Consider the following 20,110-nt stretch of genomic DNA (forward strand, 5'->3'; position numbering starts at 1 on the left):
TTGCCAAGCAGAAAAATCCTACTCTTGTCTTACCCCTTACCACATCTTATCTGTGTTCTGTTGTTGTTTTACTTTTCCTTCCTTCCTTTCTTCTTTCCTTCCTTCCTACCTTCCTTCCTTCCCTCCTTTCATCTGACCATCTGTTCATCCTTACTTATACTTATTTACAATATTATAAATACATTGAAATTCAGTGGCCCGAGACCAAAGTTTTAATCATGTAATGGACTTTAGGGTAAAATTTGCCCTTTTATTTTCAATCTGAGGGTTAGGGTGTGGTCAGTATATAAACAGATGCTTAGTGTGCTTAATACCTGTTAAAATATTTGCGTGCAATGACTGCTTGCATAGAAAAAAGAGTCTAAGCAGAAACATCCAAAGAACCTATTAGAGGTTAAAAATGGGACTTTGTCAGAATTCAAGTGCTTAAGAGCAAGGAGCAATTCCAAAAACCCATACTTCAATGAAAATTTTAACCTGGAAATGTGTAATATTTGCTTGGGGGCAGTGTATTAGACCACAACATTTCCTGTGCATCTAAACCACAACTCCTTGGTGTATGTGTGCTAGCTGGGGGTGTGCTGGTGCCTGACTTCCAGCTGTGCTCTGTGTTACTCAGGTTGCTTTCCTGGTCTTCTGTCGTGAACCCCTCAGATTTCCTCCTGCTCAGGGGCTCATTTTTAATTACTCTGTAAGAAAGTGGACAGGCTCCCATTGGAGAAGTGATCTGAAGAATTGTGAAAATGTAGGTCCAAATCTCATCTTGCCAAGGTGGAAGCTGGAAGGTACTGGGGTCTGCTATTGCTATCACTGTTTGTTTCCACGGCCTGCAGATCTTTCTGAGAAGCCTGAGGCATGCTCTTTTAGATGGTCCTCTGTAGAAGAAGGTCTCAGATCCAGGCAGACCAAGGAGTTTGATGGGTAGCAGCACTCTGTTGGGCTTCAAATCTGGAGTCACATCATTGTGTGGGTTTCTGTGAATTTCTTCTCTGAGGCCCCCTCTTCTTGTGTCTTTGTTGAGTCTCCCAGACCCCACAGGATCAGCTGATTCATTTTTAGATGTATATGTCCTAGATCTTACCCTGGATTCTCAGCCAGCATCAGCTGGCTAATGCTTGCAACCATTAGACCTGTAAGCCTAGCCCAAAGCCTATAGCCCAGTACAGCTCTGTATGCAGGCCTGGAGTCTGTGCTGGCAGGGGCCATCTGTAGTAGCCATGGTTTGCTGCCCTGGATAGGCTGCAGAGGGGATGCTATCATTGGGTTGAGTAAGTAGCGGTGCTGAAGAATGAAGCAAGAAACCTTTTCCCCAATACAGAAAGGAGAAGGAATGTTGTTTCTAATGTCAGCTTGTCCTGGCTTTCTTGAGCTCGTCTGCACTGAAGATAAACAGATACAGACAAGTTCTTCACTGCTGCTCTTTTGAGGAACCCTTTCACCCTGCTTTTTCTTTCTTCTGGCACGTCACTTACTTTCCCTTCCTGCAAACATAACCCTGTTCATGCTGAGTCTGCTAGACAAAGTGGATTGAAAGAAGTCAGAGGGTTTGAAAGCCTAGCTAGCACAAAATTACATAAGTGTAAGGAGAAGAGGCTGGATTTGATATACTGAAAATTTCCTTTGTGTATCTTAAAGTGTGGCTACTGCAAAGTGCATCTATAATGTATTTCAGCCCAGTGTTAAAGATTTTCAATGCTTGGGGCCAAATCAGCAACGTACTGTCTTATCCACAAATATATGAACAGATATAGCCCGGTTTATCAAAGCAGTTCTACAAATGGTTGAGTTGGATTCAGTGAAGTAAAAGGTAGCATGTTCTTGAAAACTTTGAAGTATATATGATATATATGCCATTTCACTTAGAACATATGTAAGTACTATAATGCCAGCTTTATCAAAAGAGGTTAATGAGCTCCCAGCTCTGAGAGGACGTTTGCAAAGATCCAGCTTTGCAGAAGGCAGTTCTCCAATTAAGATGTCTGGAAAGGAAGTATCTCAGTTGATACATGACCACAGCCTTCAGTTATGTAAAAGGAAGCTGCAGAAGACTAGAGTGGGGCCCATAATGGATGGGGCAAGAAGCAGCAGGCTTATTCTGAGGCAGTTAGGTAGGGTAGGCATTTCACATCTTCATAATTGTGAGGGTAAATTAGCCTTGTGTGGTTTACTTACAGAGGTTATGAAATCCTCTTGTCACCAGGAGGTCTTAGAACAGATGAGACAAACATAATTCACAGAGGTGAATAGGTTGACCTGATCCTGCCTTAGGGCAGGGAATGGACTAGAGACCTCTTGAGAACTCCTCAAGCTTGCTTTTGATCATTATATAAAAGAAATGCTCATGATACTTTTAGTGAGTACTTACACTGAATGGGAATCAGCAGTGAGCCACTATTTTTGTATGTAACTTCACAACACCTTTGCTCAGAATAAGAGCTTTATTCTGTAGACACTGATTCAGAGAAAATGTGATGGCACACTGAAATTGTTTTTGACTGTATTAATTCCACAGATCATCATACATACTTATATGTGCTTTGGGAACTTCGTATTCCCTTCATCAACGAAACATAGAATTTTGAATAACATATGCTTAACAGTTTGGGTAACAGGGTAGAAAATCTATTGAATTGGGGTGATAGCTTTCAGTGGAATATCGTTAGTGGAATCCTACTAAGTTTCAGTTCTGAGAAGAGTAGATTAACTGCTCTTAAATATTTAAATACTTTACCCTTACATTTAGCTTCCTACAAAAACGTCAATGTAAGGAACAAGTTGGGTACCACTTAAGCTAAGTTTCTTTTATTGCCCTTCAAATGCAAAGGCTTTGTGTTTGAAAATATGTGTAGACAAATAGACCTTACTTTGCATAAAGGCAGGGGAAAGGCTTGAGTGATGGAGAACCAGCATCTCAAGATTTAATCCATGTTTTCTTCTGCTTTATTTTAAGTTTCAGCTCTGTTGTGCTTGATGATTTTGTGTTGAAAGAGGAAAAATTGGCAGCTATGGCTGCATTTCTGAGAAGAGGTGCAAGAACTATTGTGTGTTCATACCCATTCAAATACTTAGCTATGCTGCTGAGGCAGAACAAAGTAGCTAGAAAATAGCCTCAGCCATCCTCTGTCGTATATATGAGGACATTGCTGAATGCTTTATTATATACAAAGAAAGAGAGAAATACTGGAGTCGTATAATTCAAAATGTTTTCTTTACCTCCTGGACATAGGTGGTGTTTGTATATCTCACTTTAACTCTGTAGACACAGCTAAGTACCTACCCCTATTATTTTCAGTAAAAGATGGATTTGGCCTAACTGCTTTCAGAGGTCTGAACCTGAGCTGAGCTACTGCTTCAGAATAAAAGAGTTTCATTTGATGCTTCCTAGCCAACAAAATGCTAGTTTGGTAGTGATTATTTTATTTGTTTATTGTGTTTTTCAGAGCCTATGCACAAAGAAACTCTTCTCCATCTTGCAATGAAATTGGGCTTGGTTAAACTTTCTGAGTTCTTAGTGGGTCAGCCTGGAGGGATATTGGCATTAGCACTACCTAATGAGGATGGAGCAACACCATTAGACTTGGCTGAGCAAAACGGGCACTCCAAATTAGTTGAAGTCTTCTCAAAGTAAGTATAACAATTTGCAATTTCACAGAATCACAGAGGTTGGAAGGGACCTTAAGAGATCATCAAATCCAAGTCACTTGCTGAAGCAGGTACCCTTCAATAGGTTGCACAGGAATCACAGAATCACAGAATCACCCGGGTTGGAAGGGACCTCAAGGATCATGTAGTTCCAACCCCCCTGCCTAGCAGGGCCACCAAACGTACACATTCAGATCAGGTTGCCCAGGACCCCGTCCAACCTGGCCTTGAACACGTCCGAGGACGGGGCATCCACAACCTCCCTGGGCAACCCGTTCCAGGGCCTAACCACTCTCCTTGTAAAGAACTTCCCCCTAACATCCAATCTAAATCTTCCCTCCTTCAACTTGGATCCATTTCCCCTAGTCCTGCTGTTGTCAGCCCTTTTGAAGAGTTTACTCCCCTCCTGGGTGTAGGTTCCCTTCAGGTATTGATAGGCTGCAATGAGGTCACCCCGCAGCCTTCTCTTCTCCAGGCTGAACAAGCCCAATTCCCTCAGCCTGTCCTCATAGGGGAGGTGCTCCAGCCCCCTGATCATCTTAGTCGCCCTCCTCTGGACCCTTTCCAAGATCTCTATGTCTTTCTTGTACTGAGGGCTCCACACCTGGACACAGTACTCCAGATGGGGCCTCACAAGAGCCGAGTAGAGAGGGACGATCACCTCCCTGTCCCTGCTGACCACCCCTCTCCTGATGGAGCCCAGGATCCCATTTGCCTTCCGAGCTGCCAGAGCGCACTGCTGGCTCATGTTAAGTCTCTCGTCCATCAGGACCCCCAGGTCCTTCTCTGCCGAGCTGCTCTCAAGGACCACTCCTCCCAGCCTGTACGGGTGCCTGGAGTTCTTCTGGCCCAAATGCAAAACCTTGCACTTTGCCGTGTTGAACCTCATTAGGTTCACCCGAGCCCAGCCCTCCAGCCTGTCGAGGTCCCTCTGAAGGAATCCAGATGCCTTGAATATCTCCATGAAAGGAGACTCCACAGCCTCTCTGGACAACGTGCTCCAGCACTCCACCCTTACCATAAAGATGTTCTTCCTCATGTTATAGGGAACTGTGTATGTTCAAGTTTTAGGCCATTTCTCTGTGTCATATTATTACGCATCTCTGAAGAGCCTGGCCTCATCCGTTTGCCTCCCACTGCCCTTTCGATATTTATAAACATTAATCAGATCCCCCTGCAGTCTTCTTTTCTCCAGTCTGAACAGACCCGTATTACTCATTTGGGAGGTACTCCATGCCCTAAATCATCTTTGTGGCCCTCTGCTAGACTCCTTCTAGGAGAGCCCTGTCTTTTTTGAACTAGGGAGCCCAGAACTGGACACAGTATTCTAAATGTGGTCTCACCAGGCCGGAATAGAGAGGGAGGACCTCGACCTGCTAGCTGTGCTCTTTATAATGCACCCCAGGATACCACAGGCCTTCTTGGCCACAAGGGCACATTGCTGGCTCATGGCCAGCCTGTTGTCCGTCAGGACCCCAGGTCCTTCTCCGCAGAGTTCATCTCCAGCAGGTCATCCCCTAACCTGTACTGATGCATGCAGTTATTCCTCCCCAGGTGCAAGACTTCACACTTGCTCTTGTTATGCTCCTCATCTCTCATCTCTTAAGAAATATAAGTACTGTTTTTCTCAAAAGTCTTGCCAATTTTGTGTTAGTTTCTGTTGCTTTTTGTCGTTTATTTTAAATGGTAAAATTTTATTTACAAGTAAAGCAAGTTTTTGATGTATATCCTTTTGCACATTTGCAAGTGCATTAATAGCGTTAGTATCAAAATATACACCTGTGTGATTTTAAACCACTGTCATCATCCAGTTAGGGATTATTAGTTTTTTCCTTTCAAGCTGACTCATAAATGGCATCTAACATTAAAGTACAGCTGGAAGACTTTTTATTCTAGCATTTCATAAACAGATAAAAGGAAATTATTAAGCAACACATATCCATGTTCCTGGGCTTTCTATAGAACAGTTGTCCAGAGGTTGTTGTAAAACTGTTGTCTTTCTGTGAGTGATTCCCACAGTGTGTTTAGAGTTATTTCTTTTACCAGTGTAAAACTAACAAAATGAAGCAATGTACAGAATCATAGAATCATAGAATGGTTTGTGTTGGAAGGAACCTTTAAGATCACCTAGTTCCAACACCTGGTGTAAGCAGGGACACCTCCCACCATTCCAGGTTGCTCCATTCAGCCTGACCTTGAGTGTTTCCAGGGATGGGGCACCCACAGCCTTGCTGGGCAACCTGTTCCAGTGTCTCACTGACAGTAAGGAATTTCTTCCTAATATCTAGGCTACATCTTCCCTCTTCCAGTTTAGAGCCATTTCCCCTCATCCTATCGCTATCTGTCCTTATAAAAGTGCCTTCCCAGCTTTCCTGTGGGCCCCTTCAGGTCTTGGCAGGCCACTACGCTGTCCTCCCAGAGCCTTCTCCTCTTTAGGCTGAATAGCCCCAACTCTCTCAGCCTGTCCTTTTAGGGGAGGTGCTGCAGCCCTTTGATAATCTTTGTGGCTCTCCTCTGGACCTGCTCCAGCAGCTCCATGTCCTTCTTGTATTGGGGGCTCCAGAATGATTGTACATTATATTCCTTCTTCTGAAAAAAGGACATATTTGCTGAATTTGAGCCTGACATTTTTAAAGAGTGTATCATGAAATATAAAAAATAATAAGAAAGAAAAAAAGAAACATTGGTCTTTTGAGATACCTAGCTCTGTGATAATGTCACAGCTTGTATGCTGACACAGCCAGCTAAGTCAAACAGGAGTCTTTCAAAAGGGAAGCAGAGTCATTCCTTTGTGCTGTCTGAGCTTTGAAAATGCAACTAAATAATAAAGTTCAAGTTCTAAGTAAATTTTAAGAGATGCAAAGCCCTGAGGGGTTTACTGGTAGAGCTCAAACTTTTGAATAACTAGACTGTAGTTGATGACAGGAGGGGGTCCTGGAGGCTGTGAGAGCTGTTTCCACCCTGGTCTGCATGATATGACAGAGGACCATCAGGTACCTCTCTCAGAGTTGTTGCAGCTGACTGCTTACCTGCTGCTTACCTGTAAAGGCATACCTTGAAATGTGCACTGAAAAGCTTGCAGGTACAGAGACATGAATTTTACAAAACTCTTTGTAGAAGAGACTTTGTTACCTGTGTGTGTCTTGAGATGGAATTAGTGAGAGAGAGTTGATGACCAATGCAGCAATGACTGCTTTTGCCAGAGGGCTGCATGGCTGACAAAAGACTAAAGGGCAAGTGCTTTCAGGCAAGTTCCGTCTGCCCTGCATGGACCTTTACAGCTTCATGGTGTGCATGTTCAGTGCCAGGAGCCCTTCTCCCTGTTGATTTTCTCTGCAAATACACAGAAACAGGCCAGAACAAGGCTATATATATATGTTTTTTTTTTTTGAATGTGTATCTTTCAGCCCCAGTTCCATACAGCATAGAGTTAATATTAGAGTTCCGCACATGTAGACTTCAACTTGTCTGAAAACAACCAAAACACTTAACGCACTGGTGGAGTACATCTTGATAGGAATTGTTTGTAACATCCGAACAATGCCATGTTCCCTTGAGACACTTTCTGTTTTTTGTCAGCGGTGGGATAACAAAACCTAGCTGCCAGTCATGTCCTACTGCTATATATGGCAACAGTAACAGGAAGAGGTGCTATTACTAACTTACAGAAATGAGGAGAGGTAGGTATTGTCACTGCTTACTCTTACCAACTTCTTTTACTGGTGACTAACCAGCACTTTTAGGGCAGTCACTGTTTTTTTCCACACTGAGTTGCATTTTAGTTCTGAGAGGAGTTGTTGGTGGGTATTTGTTTGCCCAGCTGTGTTTTGAGTGGATATGTCAGGTTTTCTGCCGTGGACATGCTGGGGTGCTGGCTGGCTGTGCTGCAGGAGGGATTCCATGCTTGTGTGCTCACCCTACCTGCATGCAGAGCATCTACTCTGGCTCAACAAGCATTTTATTCCAGTTTCCAGGGCAGCCACTCGCCTGATGTTGCCAGGGTGGAGATCAGCGAGGGGGCCTGCATGCGCTTTGTGCGCTCGTCAGCAGCTCTGACACTGACGCTGGACCACACGGCCAAGCACTTACTGGAGTCAGATGTGAGGCTCTTCAGGAAGTATTTCTGGAACAGGCCGCTGCTCCATGAGGTAGGAACAGCCTGGCCCAGGGCTGCCACAGGCTGTTGGCAGTCATTCCTTGCTGTTCTCCATGAATAGCCTCTTAGTATGAGCTGCTTCTTTAACTTCTGGTAGTGTAATGAAGGATTACTGTTGTAGGCTTCTATTCAAGTAAATACAGCTCTTTGTGTGTATGGAGCTGGAGAACGAGAGATGTGGAGACCTTTATCAAAGCCTACTTTACACCCCAAGATGTTTCTTGTTCATTATAGACTTTCTGGTGAATATCTTCCCCTGAAATCTCTCTGATTACATTGCCATTCTGCTTGTCCTGATACTTTGAAAGATTTAATTTAGTTCCATTTTTCTTTGTGCTGGTGTAACGCTTGGGAGCTTTTATCAGATACCAAGCCCAGTGTATATATGCAACAAGAAAATACAGACTATGTACTTTTGCTGTAGAAGAGTTTAGTTATGATGATCTGGGTCTTATTTTGTTATAAACACAAATTCTTAAGTAGGAGCGCATTACATTTTTGGATCAAGACTTGAAAGACTGCATGAAATATAGTCTTGTGTATATCTTCTGCATAATCTTGTATATGTACTGCCAGGAGTTTGATTTGTTCCAGTACACTTCAAAATAGAGGTGGAATTTATTGCTCTACTGGATCTTTGAACTTCCTTATAGCAGACCATAAATGTCTATCTAGTTTGTTTTGTCTCAAGACTGCACAAATGCTCACATTGTTATTTTAGGTTTGGCTGAGAAAAAGACATGGACTAAACAGAGGAAACTTGTGCCAGTTAGAGTGTCGTGGAGCACTAAATTTTCACACCAGAAAACCCCAACATAGCTTTTTAGCCCCTGGTTGCAGGTACCTGTTGGCCCCTTGAGTATTCCTTATGTGTCTGAGCAATGAAAAACTTAAAACAAAGAAAGCTGATGGTAAGCTTGAGTCACCCATGCAGGAGATTTGCCTTCACTGGAAACCTTCAGGGGCTCTGTAATTCAAAAAAGTTTAAACTCTCAAGTTTTGTGATTCTGCTGGGCTGTATGGAGAAGGAGATTCTGAAGATGATGAAGACTGTGACATTGCTCATATGGTGAGCAAACTCCCCTAGGCTGACCCTGTGGAGGTAGCAGCATCTGTCAGGGAGGCTACAAGGAGCACTCAAGGATTAGAGAAGGTTGAAAGAGGGAAGCAATGGGAAGGTGAGCTCTGTGGGGTTTGTCTTGTGCCTCCAGCAGAGCTGTACATGGCCAGTGGAAGGGATCAGTTTGCTAGAGAAAGATGTCAGGATTAAAAGAAAAAGGAAAAGAAAAAGAAAAAGAAAAAGAAAAAGAAAAAGAAAAAGAAAAGGAAAAAAAGAGGACAAACCAGGATGATCATCCTAAGTGAGCAGGATAATTTAAATTCGGAAAAATAATTTTGTTGCCAGGCTTAATGATTTCCTGAGGGAAAGTTGACTTCAATAGCTTATTTCTGCCTGCTAACTGCAGGAGTAGGAAAGAGTCCTGCAAACCATCAGACTTATGGCAGCAGAGAAAAATATGACTGAGCCCACCCAGAGGGAGATGTAGGATTTGTAGCCTCATTTTTTTGGGTGCAAAATTCAGCAGTGTCATCCCTGACTTCCTGTTTTGTGGTCTAATTACCGTGCTGTTCTCTGCTGCTCTGTCAGGTGACAGATTCAGTTCTTAATATTCAGCTCTAAGATAGTTCAGTCTGTAAAAGGGAAAGACTATAAGCACTAAAACAGAGATGAACTAACTACATGAAAGGAGGCTCACTCTGCTCCACCTCCATTTCTTACACTCATTGAATGTAATTGCTAAAATCAGGGACTGGACCTGAACCCTTCTTGCCCATGGAGTGATGTCTGCTGTGTGTGCCTGAGCAAGGTGTCAGCCCAGGAAGGAGCAGCTCCTGCAATGAAGCTGGTTGTGCTGGGCCTGTATGTTTCCTACCAGTAAAAATCACTCACTCTGTAGGGGTACCATGTGGCTTCTGGGCCACTCTATGTAGTGCTTTGCTGTCTTTCTCATGGAGAAGGAAGTTATGAACACTGAAGTACCAGTGTTATATCCCTCGTATACTGTAAGCAGAGGATAATTTTCCTCTTCCTCTTGAGAGAGGGAAACTGCTAACGTATCCTGTGGAATCTCTTATCAGTCATTGCAGTATATTACTTACACTATATTTATATATCTGATTTTGTGTCTGAGTTTTAACATAAATGTTGAGGGCATGAAATAAAATTACTATCATCTTCATTTTCTTTAATAGAGTATCAATTCAAACCAACTTGAGCCAGTGGAAGATCCAGAAATGCACTGCAGCACAATGAGCTCTCTAGAAGGTACAGTTTCTTATTCCATAATGTTAAAGTCCCTAAAAGCTCTGGAAAGTTGGCACAAATTCATATACCATCTATTCAGGAAGATCACATTTCATATGACATTAGAGACCTGTAAGTAGGTGACAGTGGAACATACAAGTTAGGCACGATGAGAGATGTGCAAATCTTTACACTCCCTACAAAGCATTGATTTTCCAATACTGAATAGAAATTGTTCTTTAAAAAAATGTTATGGAATGTGTAGTGACTGGAAAGGTCTGAACAAAGTTTTTTGCAAGAGCCAGAAAAATGTCAGTAGATTCCAGGAGAGGGCAGTGTTTAACTGAATCAACGCTGCAGCCTGTGAACTTCAGTGAAGTATATCTAGTTACTGAAGCCAGGGTTAAAAAACAGCAGTGTTTTGTGTGATTAGTTTTGGGATTGAGTCCAGACTTCTTAATGTGGCAAAATTTCTACCTATTTCATTTAGACACTGAAATAAGCGTTAGCATTTTGCCTGCATAAAGAATGCAAAACTATACTTTCCAATTAGAATGCTGTTTAGTTGCTGGAATGCTTCCTTGTGTACCGTAAAGCAAGGATCATTTTACAGATAAAAAGGAAATACAACAAAAATCCATTCTTAAACATCAGAAGTATGACAGCTGGGGTATTTATGTATGACTGTTAGGAATCAGTGAAAGTTTGCTTATGTGGCTGGCATTATACATTGGGATGTAGTGGCTTGCTGAAGTAGCGAGCTCCATCAGAGGCTGTGCCCTGGCTGAGTGGTTGTATTGCATGCAGTCCTGAAATGATACAAGTACCTGTATGAGCTCTTGTCAGGATTAGGCAGGCTAGACCACAGTTCTGGGTAGCATCAGCTAGTAGCTTTCAGTGAGTGGCTGAACTCAATGCAATACAAAGTATGTGTCTCACTTTTACTATAAGGTATACGAATAACTGTGATGACACGCATGACTCTGGATATTCTTCTGAGATCCATACTCCATCCAGCATGATCTTCACACTGCACTTCATAGGTAGCACCAGTTTGGGCAGTGCAACTTTCAGGTGATAATTGGTTCGATGTTTTCACCAAAGGTGAAGGGGATTCTAGTTCATGGAATTGTTTGCGTTAGGGGGGTCCTTTAAATATCATCTCGTCCAACTCCCCTGCAATGAACAGGGGCATCACATCTACGGTGCATCAGAGCCCTTCCTGAATGTTGCCAGAGACAGGACAGCTGCCACCTGTGCGAGCAACCTGTTGTAGTTCCCGGTTGTGAGGATCCTCATACCCTCTTCATGCTATATCAGGATCCACAAAGATGGTGGAAAACTTTTCTATTTGTATTTTCAATGGTAGCTATATAGTTCTGTGTCTTTATCGACCAGAGCTGGTTTTTGTTTTCTTTGGAAAAAAGATAATCTCATTTTAGGCAAGAAAAGTATGCCACATTTGGATACTAAACAATAAACCATACAAACTAGTATGAAACTGGCTTGGAAGTGTCAAAAAACAGTAACAAGCCAATCAGACTTGCACCTTTTGCCCTCTGCATTGTCTACACATACACAATAGTAGTCCTTAGCAGGCAGCAAAGTTATCTGAATTTCCTGTTTTCTATTTTCTTTGTTTACCATCTTTGTATCAACCAGTCCTTCATATTTATTTATTTATTTCCTTCTTTTTTCACTATTTACCACCAAATCCAGGTATTGCAAGTTCATTAATGATTGTTACTGGTGACAGTGTGGTTTATGCTCTCTAGCTCTCCGCTGGCAAGTGTTCAAGCAACCCAAATAGATTTTTTTTCTGTATGTAATTAATATTGCTGGCTCTACAAGCACAAATGATAAGAAACCATTAATGGAGTACTTCTTATATACTTCGTTTATGTTCTCAGTTGCAGTCATTGAGCTCCTTTGCAAAGTGGCTGCTAAGCTTGCTACACTATTTGATGCATTAATGTCATGAGCAGGTAGCCCTCAGATTTCGAAACTGCTGCTGTTCCAAGTGGTTCTGTTATAGTACTGTTCCAATAGCTAGTCATTTCAGGATGGGCCAGAAGTCAAGACCAATAAGCCTTCAAAATACAATGCTATCAGAAGCCTCGAGCTTCCATCCTGTAGAGACTGCTAACAGTGTACTGCTTGTTGTGTAATGCGAATCAAATTAAAGCAGTGAATCTCCCAGAGCAAATTCATTAAATTAAAATACATAAGTGATACATTATCCATTAGGATGAAGAACAAAATGTGAAGTAGATGGTGTTCAGTTAATACAAGTCCACTTTGGGCTTTTTATTTTTGATTCCTGACCCTGGAATTTGACTGAATGCTGTTATTTGGAGGCCTAAGCCATCTTCTGCTGAATAACTATAGCTATAGAGGAAACATACTTTATTCTGAGAGTTATTATTTTTCAGATAACAATAACAACAATAATAAGAATGATGGCATGTCAGTGCTGTAAAAAAATAAGTATCTGAGAAAACTAATTTTCCGGAAATGAGCTTTAAAAGTGCAACTTTTTTCCTCATCTACCAGTGAAGCCTTTAAAGTAAGTCTCTGATCACAGTTAGAAAAGGAATAGTCTGTTCTCTCTCACAGAAAGACGATACGTGGGATGCTTTGTTTGATGACAGCAGTGATTCTGTGGTCTGTGATGACAGTGTATTAGAGGAAGTTGATTTGTTGACTTGTGCTAGACTGCACATTCCTTTGGGTGCTAACACTTACTGCCACCACCCTTTATGCCACAATGTGACAATTAAGAATTTTTACTTTTCCCACTTCTGTTTTTTTAGCACACCTCAGAGAAGAAAACAATTATGATGAGTAGCTAACAAATAAGGAGTTAAAACAGGGAGACAGCATTACCTGTGTGAGGGGGCATCCACAGCCTGACACAGTCAGCAGAAGCAGTGCTTCATGCTGCTAGTGGTGCATGTAGCCAAAAGCATAGCATTCCTTAAGGTGATCCCCTAAGCCACTGTGCATCGGTTACTGAGTCATAGTTTGTTTAATGATTTCCTGGAGATAGAGGATTGAGAGGGATTTGTGTAGCTGAGAACAGACTTGAACCTCAATTCAAAAGATTCAGTATAAAAAGAAATGTTTACCAGTATAGCTTTAGCTGTTATTACTAAAAATATACTTATTAAATGATACTGTTCCTGGTTGCCTGGTGATGCTGGAGTTCATATTTGCATTCCTTTAGCCAGATTATTCCTTTTTGCTGTGTCACAGTAGCACTGGATTCTGTGTTTGGGCAAAACTTGCTAAATGTGATCCTGGTTTTGTGTATGTGTGTTTCTGAGAAGAAACTGTAAAAGAGAGAATGACAGAAATGAAGTTATTTTTCCCTTTCTTTGTGTGTGTTAAAATGTGAAATCTTGTTTTGGAAAACATGGAAAACCTTTTCAGGAAAAGAAGCAGAGTTTAAGTGTTGTTCAGAGCTGTTGCAAGGCATAGCACAAGAACCAATGTTTCTTTGAACACCATGGGGGTTAATCAGCAGCTGACTGACAAGTCACAGTGTTTTCCTAGCCTCTCTCCTTGTTTTCAATAGCTTGTTCATAACTGGCCCATGACAATAACATAGCACTTGTTGTGCTCTTAGCCTGCCTGCTGCCCACGGGAATGCTGCTTTGGGGGGATGCATGGGCTGCACTAGTCCATTGTTCTGGCTTGCCTGCATGTTTGTTTGCTTGTTGTTGTCCCATTCCTGTTTAAAAAAGGAGAAAGAACAGCAGCAGAAACCAAAGCAAACCCAAACTGAATTTGCTTGCTCTTGAAGGCAAGAATCTTTGCTTTTACAGGTCCTGTGAGTTTGACATCTGATGACTTGTCCCAGGATGATGTGAAGGTACAGATTTCTCCTTATACAAATAACTAAGTTCTCTTTAGGCTCAGGAACAGCAACCTCTGCTTGCCTGAGCACCTCCCAGAGCTAATAAGTAAATGACTGCTGTGTGCCAGGTAACATTTCCTGTCCATTCCTATTCTGTGGGAATACTGCATGTGTAAATGGTTGTCATTTGAAGGATTCTGTTCTGTGGTTGTGGGCCAGAAAGCTGGGCCAGAGAAGCATGCTCAACTTTTGGACCATAAATTTCGTGTTTATGGTCATTCCTAGTGCCTTCTAGCTCTTATGTTAGTCTGTGGGGACAAAACCTGTCTCCTGTGAGCATATACTTCCTACCAGAGGTGGAGTGGCTTACTGCACCTAGAGCAATCCACTTATGGTAACGTAATCCTTAACAGAGAAAAAATGTTTGCTGTAGGAAAAATGACAGTTCCCATTACCTTTTAGATGGAGCCGTCTAACAGCTTTTGGGAAGAAACTGCATTTTTGAGAAATATCTTTCTTCTTAATCAACAGTATTTGAATCTTTTATTCTGCTTTTAACTTATATGTGTCTCTTTCTAAAACCAGAAAATCTGTCTCAGCATTATTTGGTTTGTTTGTTTGTTTGTTTTTCTTAGCACCTTTTAAAGCAGGATATTGATTATTAGCACAATGAAAATAAATTAGAATGACAAACAAAATCTGGCAAAATCTGGTAGAGGTACTATCTCTTCATGCTCAGTGACTATTGATTTTTTTCAGTAACATTTGAGCTTTGGAAATGTTGAACTGCCACTTCTGTTGCATCATGATTTTGAATATGATGTCCGTAGTTATTTTTTGAAGTGCCAGTTTAAAGCAGTTTGGCCATTTCTTTGGGATTCAAGTGCTGTTAGTATTATCTTGTATCATCTCAAAATGGCATCTCTGCATTTTGCATGCATTTTGGAGATTATGCAGATAACATACATTGAGGCAGACTGTGGCAGCTCAGAAGTGTTACTAGGAATTAAAAAGTTCTGGTATTCTATCAATTGTCTCTTATTTTGAGCTTGCAGAAGGGCTGTAGTTTACTCTACTCTATAATACTTCTGTAGGCACAGGCAATTCAGGCACTGAAGATGGAGCTGTCTCAGAACTGACTTTTTCCTCCAGACTGCTGTAGTGGTTGCTCTACGTACAGCTAAATTTTGTAGGGGAAGAATAGGCTGAAATCTGGAGTTTGTGTGGAAAGTAGTTTGGTCTCTTCTTCGATGATGCATTTGAACCCGTAAGGTCATCACTACAGTTCATTTTCATTAGTCTGGGAGCGGCATGCTGTATCTGTTCCTTTTTAAAAATGGATAAAATGAAATAACTGCTGCTTGACTGTGCTTGAACTGAATTCTGCCTGAAGCACATCCTACGACTAAGTGCAAATGTAACTAGTCATCTTCAAAGATTTAGCTGATGTTTTCTCTTTCTAGCCTTTCCATGGTGCTGTGGTTCCTTGTAAAGAAATTGAAGATAATGTCCTGTTAGACGTAGGTAAGAAATAATTAACCATTTTGAATTCCAGAGAGCTATGGATGTGTGCTGTGATGCTGAACACACGCAAGGTGGTGTTTTTAAGAAGTCTGAATGTTACTGACATTGCAACATAACTTGGCAGAAGACCAAATGAATTCTATCTCTGTATGCTTCTAGTGTACATATGTAGCATATGCAAGAGTATCACGGTAGCCTCGAATTTTTTCAGCAGTGTATTAACTGTTGTATGAATTACAGTCTTGAAAACTATTTCTAATAGAATTGTGGAATCATTAGGGTAGGGAAAGACCTCTAAGATCATCTAGTCCACTGTCAACTGTCAGCCCATCACCAACATGCCCACTAACCATGTGCCTCAGTGCCACATCTCCACAGCTCTTGAATGGCTCCAGGAATGTTGACTCCACCTCCTCCCTGCACAACCTGTGCCAGTGCCTCATTGCTTGTTAAGAGAAATTTTTCCTAATGTTCAACCTGAACCTCCTCTAGTGCAATTTGAGGCCATTACTTCTTTATCTGTGGCTAGTTATCTGGGAGAAGAGTCTGACCTCAACCTCAGTATAACCTCCAATATAGTCAACATATGTGACTGTATATTAAATGAAGCACGTAGGAATGTGTAGACAGTGCAAATTGTAGAGCCATAAGGGCTCTATCATACTAAGACTGTGTATTTAGGAAATGAAACTCACAATGGAAACTTGAATGTTTTCAAGTTTGTCATAAGCTCCAATGGTGAGGTGCATACAGGATCTCGTGCAAGGCAAAGCAGGGAGGAAAAAGATGAGGACCTGAGCTCCACCTCTGGAGCTGCTGTGCCAGGCAGAGGCTTTCCTGTGATCCTGTGCTGAGCCCAAATGATGGCATTTCAGATTACCCACCTGCAGGCTCCAGTGGCTGCAAAACAAAGGGTTGCTGTGTGTTCGTGTGCATGAATGGAGAAATTATATGCTACAAATGGGCTGGCATCAACTAAGAGGCGTGTAAGGTAAGAACATGGGTTACTTTAACAATCTCTCATTAAAATCATCATCTAGCTCTCATATTTTCTAATTGTAGTTAGGTCGAACGCCTGTACTGCATCAAGTCCATAAGTCCATCATGCTGGTCTATTCTTCTATTGAAGGAATATGGGAGCTGCATAATGGTATTCATTGTAGCAGTGAAAATGTTTATCCTGCATGGTTATCCTGCCTTCAGTGATTTTGTGAATAGCACAGGATAGCAGTCCTTGTCTTGCACAAAAACACAGTGCATATGCTTGAGATGGTAGTGCCCATATGATCAAATAGTTTTCATCAAAGAAGACCAAAGTGTTGGACTGGATCTCGGCATAGGAGGGAGTGGAACCATTGGGGAGTGATTATGGTTTACTAATCTGAAGCCACATCAGCTCCAGTCTCAGCTCTAGTTACACCATCTGGAGAGGGCAGAAGATAGCTGAAAATCTGGCAGAGTAGAAATTCTCCACCCTGAAATCTTAGCTGATAGATCTCTTTCTTACCCTTAAATGCCTTTTCCTTCTAAGGCATCATTTGCACAGGGTGGGATGTGACAGCTGGAACAGGAGCCAGGCCCTCTGGCATCAGACCAGCTCTCACTCTCCTCTTGGATGCTTGAATGGGAGCTGCAGGCAAATCCTGGGTCCTCTGCAGAAAGCAAGCAAGAGCCTTTGGCCATGGTTCGTACAGCTAGTGAGGAGTGGAGAAATGTAGATTCTCAAAGGATCTTTTGGTTGAAAAAAATAATATGTGCACACAACTTGGATCAAGATTTACGTGTCTAAAATTTGATATATTACTTAGGTCTCTTATGTACGTGTGAAATTCAATTATAAATATGTAGGTGAATGTGTTCATATGTATCTCTATGTATGGATGTGTACATGTAGATCTTTTGTCCTTAGCATATGCTCAGTTTATACTAAACTCAGAAGGCTTACCTGTTGTACCTCCCATCTGAAAATGAACCTATCTTCAGTTTTTTTGTGTGTTTTTTTTCTAAATTTTGATTACCTTTTAGTATACTTAAGAGATTGACTTTTATGTGGTGAACCTTCAGTAGTCTGTTCTCCTTGTTTTAGAAGTAAATTGGCATAGATGAAAATGTGCTCATCTCACATGAGGACTGGAGCATGGGCCTCATTGCTGGCTATGTCTTGTGCTTTCCTCACCTATCTTCTATCAGAGTACTGAGCTTGGCTGAAATGCTTACAGTATAGACATATGGTGAGATTTTGCTATTGACATCAGCAGAACCTGGAGGGCTTCCAGTCTGCACTGTGTGTGAGAGCTGATGAGTTTGGAGTGCAAACTGGAGAGTAAAGGGGCTGCCAGGAGTGCACTAAAAGGTGCAGGAAGGAAGGGACAAAGAAGTGTGTGGAAGTAGGGTTTGATGACAACCGAAAATGTATAAGTTGGCTAATGCTGTTTTTATTGGTTTGTTTGAATATAAAAAACTGTATAATCCTTTAACCTGACTCACATAACCATACTGCTAAATTTTATAGTTTTATTACTCCGGGTTGTTTTGAATTACTATTTAAAAACTTGTTTGCTTGGCATTGTTGTTAAATGGCAGCATGTTTGTCAGGAAGGGCACACAGCGGGGAATAAGCAACGAAATGGAAGTGGTTGTCAGTGGGGGAGAGGAAGCGGGAAAACAGCTAAGGGGGCTGAGTAAAGAAGAATGAATAGAAACAAGCAAACTCTGGAATCTTACTGGGAAGTTGGATGTGTAAATCAAAGAGGACTTCTAAAAGCAAGAACACCAGCACTCTTTGAATAAATGTGAGTTTGTCTGCTGCTTCTCTCTGCTTTTCCCATATGGTTTGAGAAGCCCTTTCCAAAGATCCAGGAAGGGTTCCCTGGTTCCTGCTGCCTATTTTCTTCCCCACCTTTCCCTTTCAAGCATAACTGCTGTGGCCCTTTCCCAACATCCAACAAACTTTTGGGGGTATATCTCAGGGGTGCTTGCAGAAGTTGGTAGGGTACTGATAGGGTTCCAGCTTGTTCCTTGTCTTCATCTTTGGTTTGGGACTTGGCTGCCTCAGGCAATGTTCAAGTTTCAGAGTTCAGTTTTGATAATAGCTCCCCTTTGCCTTTGCTGCACAAGAGGCTCCAGTCATCCTAGGTGGAAGGTATACTCAGTGGTTCCATGTTGGTGGGTGCTGGGGAGGAAGGCTGCATATGGGAAGTGACATGATGTCTCAGATGGGGGAATGGAACCAAACTGTGAGCACAAGAGGATGCTAGAGCAGGGTGAACAGTGGATTACACACAGACTGTTGAATTCAATGCCAGTGTCACACCTGCCAATCTTCTTCCCTCTTTCTACTGGAAGTTGTTAGAGATCTGTTTTGTGTTTAGAAGGAAAAAAGAAAGAAAAAAAAAAAAAGAAAAAAAACCACTTTTTTTCAGTGAAAGAAGACACAAAGAAGACACACTGGAAAGATTGAGAGAGGAGAAACAATATCCAGTTGGGGAGAGTGAATGAAATAAACAAAAAGGGAAGCAAGAAAAATAGAAGTTTTTTTCTCTTTCAATGTTAAGCATATGTGTTACTGCCAACCATTGTCATCTTCAAGAGTAAGCAGCCCTGTTCACTTTGGAATAGACTCTAGGAGGTGGCAGCTGAATGCTGTTACTACTGGGCATGTGACGATGTTAGCAGGGCAAGTGTTTTTAAACAGTTATAATTCCTTCCTGTTTTTCATAGCTAGTTTGGAAAGAGGATATTCTTACTGCCATTTACAAAGCTGCAAAGATTTCTTTTTTCCAACAAGAAAAATCTAAGCTTCTAGTTTTTCTTCCAAGAAAATATAACTTCAGGAAGGCAGGAAAATTTTTCAAAATATTTTTCCTGCTCTTGCAGTTACAGTGTCAGTGACCTACTGGTGTCTGTCTAATCTATTCTGTTTGCTCTGCTAGCAAAAGTGAAAAAGTTCTGCAAGCAAGCCAGGTTTTTCACTTTGGGAGATAGAAATACCGATGCCAAGTTTTTGGCAGTTCTGTGTATGTGGCCAGGCAGCTTCGAAACATTTTTAGTAGAATCTGTCCTTTGATTTTCATGGTTCCTCAGAAATCCCAGTCTAACCACAGATCGGTTTAAGGAACAGAACATAACAAACTTCTTCTCTGTGGAAACCAGTAGGACGGCACTGTAATCTTTAGAGAGTCTGGTTTTAATGTTGCTTTTTTGTTCTTTTTTAAATTAGATTTCCTTACCATGATTCGTAAGACTTAAAAGTTTGTTTTTCATAAATACAAAGAAATCGCAGCCTTTCTATCTGGAGCCCTGCTTTTATACAGCTTTTATTAGGTCTTCAAAATGCTTAGTTCTACTGACTCAGGTTAGATATTTCAGTTCTGTTTTTGTTTTTTATTTATTTGCTTGTTTGATTCTCTATCTTTTTATCATTTGCTTTTAGGTTTTAGCATGAGATGAGGACACTGCAATATTAAACTGATTGGAGATGTGCTGAAAAATTCAGGAGTATTGGTTTGCAGTAAAAGGAGACTCTATACATAAAACTCATTCTTACTGGAAAAGTAGTTGGTTTGAAAGTTGTGAAGAAAAATGCTATCTGAAGAAAACTGCAGAGTTAGTACTGCATCTGTCT

At 41.5% G+C, this 20,110-nt stretch overlaps 1 protein-coding gene across 8 annotated transcripts in view; it reads left to right on the top strand.

Moving 5' to 3' along the window:
• The window catches only part of ARHGEF28 (Rho guanine nucleotide exchange factor 28), a 138,788-nt gene that overhangs the window by 41,270 nt on the left and 77,408 nt on the right, over positions 1-20,110 (top strand). For 7 of the 8 annotated variants that reach the window (XM_052701265.1, XM_052701258.1, XM_052701261.1 and 4 more), the window contains 5 exons: positions 3,441-3,624; positions 7,610-7,790; positions 10,052-10,124; positions 13,931-13,977; positions 15,426-15,486. In XM_052701265.1, the coding sequence (XP_052557225.1) occupies positions 3,441-3,624; positions 7,610-7,790; positions 10,052-10,124; positions 13,931-13,977; positions 15,426-15,486 (546 nt within the window). The remainder of the gene's footprint in view (positions 1-3,440; positions 3,625-7,609; positions 7,791-10,051; positions 10,125-13,930; positions 13,978-15,425; positions 15,487-20,110) is intronic. The other variant, XM_052701263.1, reaches the window with a different exon arrangement.

The sequence above is a fragment of the Tympanuchus pallidicinctus genome, unplaced genomic scaffold (assembly GCF_026119805.1).
Source record: "Tympanuchus pallidicinctus isolate F22 unplaced genomic scaffold, pur_lepc_1.0 scaffold4, whole genome shotgun sequence".
In the NCBI taxonomy this organism is placed as follows: Eukaryota; Metazoa; Chordata; class Aves; order Galliformes; family Phasianidae; genus Tympanuchus; species Tympanuchus pallidicinctus.